This window comes from Olea europaea, unplaced genomic scaffold (assembly GCF_002742605.1).
Source record: "Olea europaea var. sylvestris unplaced genomic scaffold, O_europaea_v1 scaffold5503, whole genome shotgun sequence".
Classification (NCBI taxonomy): domain Eukaryota; kingdom Viridiplantae; phylum Streptophyta; class Magnoliopsida; order Lamiales; family Oleaceae; genus Olea; species Olea europaea.
Window position 1 is genome coordinate 9,543 of NW_019263836.1, and position 4,143 is coordinate 13,685.

Sequence of the window (4,143 nt, forward strand, 5' to 3'; positions counted from 1 at the left end):
AGAGAGAGAGAAGTTCCAGAAACATGAGCGCTCGTTGAAGAATGTGCTGGAGCATGGTGCTGCACATGTGGTTCTGGCTCCCTGGGAGGCAATGATGGGTGATGTGATGATGGAGAAGGGGGATGGGGATCATTTGAGTTTGGTGCACTGTTATCTTTGAGAGTTTCAGTATATGGGTTTTTGCACTCAGGAGGAAGTGATACTGGAGTCTTTTCTGCTGGAGATAGTGATGGTGAATGAGTAGTTGGAGCTTGTGGAGACTTGTGTGTTGGAGAAAGATATGGAGATTGCTTTGGTAGTGTAGTAGAAGGTAGGTGTGAAGGAGATTTGCTCATTGAAGATGGAGAAGGTGAATGAATAGGAGCTGGTGTAGGAGCTTCATAAGAAGGCATGGGTACCGAGGTTTTAGGAGCTAGACAGAGTGCTTAAATGAGTTGAAGTCGGTGTAGGAGCTTCATTGGGAGGAGCACGAGATGGAGAATAAGTTGATAGTATTAAGGAAGGTGTGTGTGCTAGAGTTTTGGCCACTGAAGATGGGGTTTCAACTAGCGGCGATGGAGAAGGATAATGAGTTGGTGGATTTGAATAAGGAACATGTGTAGTGATTTTAGCAACTGGAGATTGAGGTGAAGAAAGATAATGAGTTTGTGGTCTTGAGGAAGGTGCCTATGTAGGGGTTTTGGTAACTGGAGATTGAGGTGAAGAAAGATAATGAGTTTGTGGTCTTGAGGAAGGTGCCTATGTAGGGGTTTTGGTAACTGGAGATTGAGATTGAGATCGAGAAGGCGAATGAGCTGTTGATTTTGAAAGAGGCACATGTACACGGGTTTTTGCTACTGGAGATGGAGTTGGAGAAGGAGAAAGAGTTGGTGGTTTTGAAGAGGGCATGTGTGTAGGAGGTTTAGCTAGTGGAGATAGAGACGGAGAAGGGGAATGAGTTGGTGATCTTGAGGTAGGTGAGTTTGTAGGGGATTTCATCAGTGAAGATGGAAAATGTGAATGAATTGGTGGTTTTAAAAAAGGTATGTGGGTAGGAGTTTTGGCTATTGGAGATGGAGATGGAGCATGGGTTGGTGGTTTTGGAGAAGGTGCATTAATAGTCACTAGAGATAAAGAGGGAGAATAGATTGGTGGTTTTGAAGAGGGTGTGTATACAAGGGTTTTAGCTAGTGGAGATTCTGATGGTGTAGGAGATTGAGTTCATGGTCTTGAGGTAGGCGCGTGTGTAGGAGTTTCGGTAATTGGAGATGGAGATGGAAAAAAAGTTAGTGGTTCTGAGAAAGGTAAGTGTATAGGGGTTTTGGCTACTGGAGATGGATAACGAGAATGAGTTGGTGATTTTGAAGAAGGTGCATGTGCATAAATTTTTGCTTCTGGAGATGGAAAAGGATAATGAGTTGGTGGTTTTGAAGATGTACTTGTCTAGGGGTTTGACTTAGTGGAGATTGAGATGGAGAATGGGAATGAGTTGGTAGTCTTGAGGTAGGTGAGTGTGTAGGGGTTTTGGTCAGTGAAGATGGAGAGGGCGAATGAGTTGGTGGTTTTAAAGAAGGTGCATATGCCGGGGTTTTAGCTAATGGAGATGGAGAAGGAGAATAAGTTGGTGATTTTGAAAAAGGCGCGTACGTAGGGATTTTAGCCATTGGAGATGGAGATGGAGAAGGGAAATGAGTTTTCGCTTTTGAAGAAGGTGCATGTGTCGGGGTTTGGGCCACTGGAGATGGAGGTGGAGTTTGAGAATGAGTTGGGGGTTTAGAGGAAGTTAAATAAAACAGAGTTTTTGCCACTGGAGGAGGAGAATGAGTTGGTGGTTTTGAAAAAGGGGTATTTGCCTGGGTTTTAGCCATCGGAGATGGAGATAGAGAAGGAGTTGGTGGTTTCAAGGAAGATGTATAGGCGGGGTTTTTTGCTAACTAAGAAAGAGAGGGGACGAAAGATGGTGGTGGAGGTTGTGTTTTAGGTGCCGGTGAGTGAGCTTTGTGGAGTGAAGACATAGAAGGAGAATGTGTCAGTGTTTTCCCAAAAGGCGAATATGTCGGCATATTGGCCATCAAAGAGGAACTGGTCATGGATGATGGTCATGGATCCGAGGCGGAACTATATGAGTGTGGTGGTGATCAGACATTACTACAATGGTAAGTTTCTCCCCCTTCTCACAGTTATTATCATGGCCACTAATGAAGAAGAATGGTCCTGATCTATCAAACTTGAATTCTGAGTCCCCATTTCTCCTAGTTTGTGTAGTATTATCCATGTTGCATTTATCATAGTCATGTCTCTCCACAACAAACACTGAATCAAACCTCTTTTTTTGTACTTGAAAACTGCAAAACAATGACGACTATAGCATTAGAGAAGTGTTGTATCAGACACATTGTGTAAATAATAGATTTCGAAATAAAGCGTAACCTTATTTTTGTGCATATCCACAATTACACACATTTTACGTAACAATTACGCTCATGAGCACAGTGATCTAAAAATTTATGATAATGCATAAAACTGACATTTCGTTAAGAACACACACACATAAACATACCGATACCGATGGTATCATTGATTTGAAACCGGTTTCTTTCGGCCTAGTGATTGTACTTCTCCAATGATTTAACCACCCAACCCTCGTCGCCACCAACGTATAATATTCTGGCCTGACATGTGCAGAAAAATCTCATTGAAATCAAAAAAAGAAAGCTGCTCATCAAAGGCATACAATGTGTCATTGAAATTGAATACCCAAAGCTTTAAGCCCCCTTGAACGAAAAACAATTTATTATAATGCAAGTAAAAAGGTTAAACTCTATTTGAGGCGACTGAAATGTTTATCTATATATATACATACTATTAGCATTATATTATGAATTTATTATGATGAAGATTTAATAAACAAATGGTATCGCTTAGGGCTGAAATATCAGTGTTCAATATAATTTAATTCAGTAGCTGGCATTACTATATGAAATTTATTTTTGCATTTGGATTTAACAGTCAACGAAGATTTAATTTTTTTATTTTCTGAAACAAATTTCACCTGAAAAGATAAATTTAATTAATAAATAAACCAGATTAGAATAATTATTCTGGTACTATGAATTTCTTTTACTTCCTTTGAAATTCGATTGAAGTATGTGTGACCAACAGAAATTATTATGAAATAATTTTACTTTTTATTGAAACTTAAGATGCCATTTACTCTTGCATTCAACAATCTTGGTCAAATTAATTGATTTTTTCTGCACAAAAAAATTCAATCTTCTTTATTTGTACAAAAAGCTCCAAAATGAAGGGTAATTAACAGTGCTTAATCGGTCGTTCAAATTGTTGAGATTCGAAGGGGTTAACATAGTTATTTGACAGCTCGACCTCTTAATCTTTGTTCGAGTAAGACAATGGTTTCAATTAATTTTCCCCTCTAAATCGATTTCAAAGAGTGAATATTCTGGTTTTATAAGGTAATGCAAGCTGGACCTCGGAGTATTGTTCGTATGCTTTACAATTGCTTATAAATAGACTTGTTTTATGTATGTAGGACGGAAAAAGGTGTCATTCAAGTTCATATTGTGGTTTAGACTTTAAAAGTTTGGTTTGATTACTAGACCAAAATTTTGGCACCATCGAGTAGGTATAGAATAGACGAATTACACGAGAATAGTGGATTAATTGATAATTATTTTTAAAGGATCTATTCCTAGTTTATTGGAGTTAGAATGCAATCTTATGATTGATGTTTCAAAAGATGTGTACAAGTCGTCCTCTAATCTTGGGATCAATGAGCTTGCATAGGTAAGTCTTTCGAAAAAATAAATTCTTGCATAAGAGTTCAAATATATTTTATGAGAGCAATTATTGGATAATTCTATGGGAACGGTGCGTCACCAATGAATTCAATGACTTTTCAATAATATTATGTCGAGCTATTTAACCTTTCAAGAATACATTTGACCAACCCTTTATAAAGTTCTATGAATAAACTCTAAAGTTCTAAAATACAATATGCTTGTGTTGATGACCTAAACAAGAAGAGATGTTGGTAGTTCATAAGTTTTGACTTTCTATTATTTTCTGTGTGACATTTACAATATCCACGATGGAAAACTCTCGATTAGTATAAATACAAGTTGATTATGCTCACAGAACTTAGCT

General features: G+C 38.1%; 2 protein-coding genes and 1 pseudogene across 2 annotated transcripts in view; all 3 read right to left on the reverse strand.

Annotated features, from left to right (window-relative positions):
- The window catches only part of LOC111389021 (vegetative cell wall protein gp1-like), a 5,431-nt gene extending 5,039 nt beyond the window's left edge, over window positions 1-392 (reverse strand). Inside the window, exon 1 of the mRNA XM_023013868.1 lies at window positions 24-392. Coding sequence (XP_022869636.1) covers window positions 24-392 — 369 coding nt within the window. The remainder of the gene's footprint in view (window positions 1-23) is intronic.
- A 13-nt stretch (window positions 393-405) lies between these two features.
- LOC111389022 (extensin-like) lies at window positions 406-978 on the reverse strand. Its single transcript, XM_023013869.1, has 2 exons — window positions 838-978; window positions 406-666 (listed from the first exon to the last, which is right to left on the reverse strand). Exons 1-2 carry the CDS (start codon window positions 976-978, stop codon window positions 406-408), a joined length of 402 nt encoding a protein of 133 aa, XP_022869637.1.
- Window positions 979-2,065: 1,087 nt separating this feature from the next.
- On the reverse strand, window positions 2,066-2,753 carry LOC111389023 (annotated as a pseudogene).
- Window positions 2,754-4,143: the final 1,390 nt, after the last annotated feature.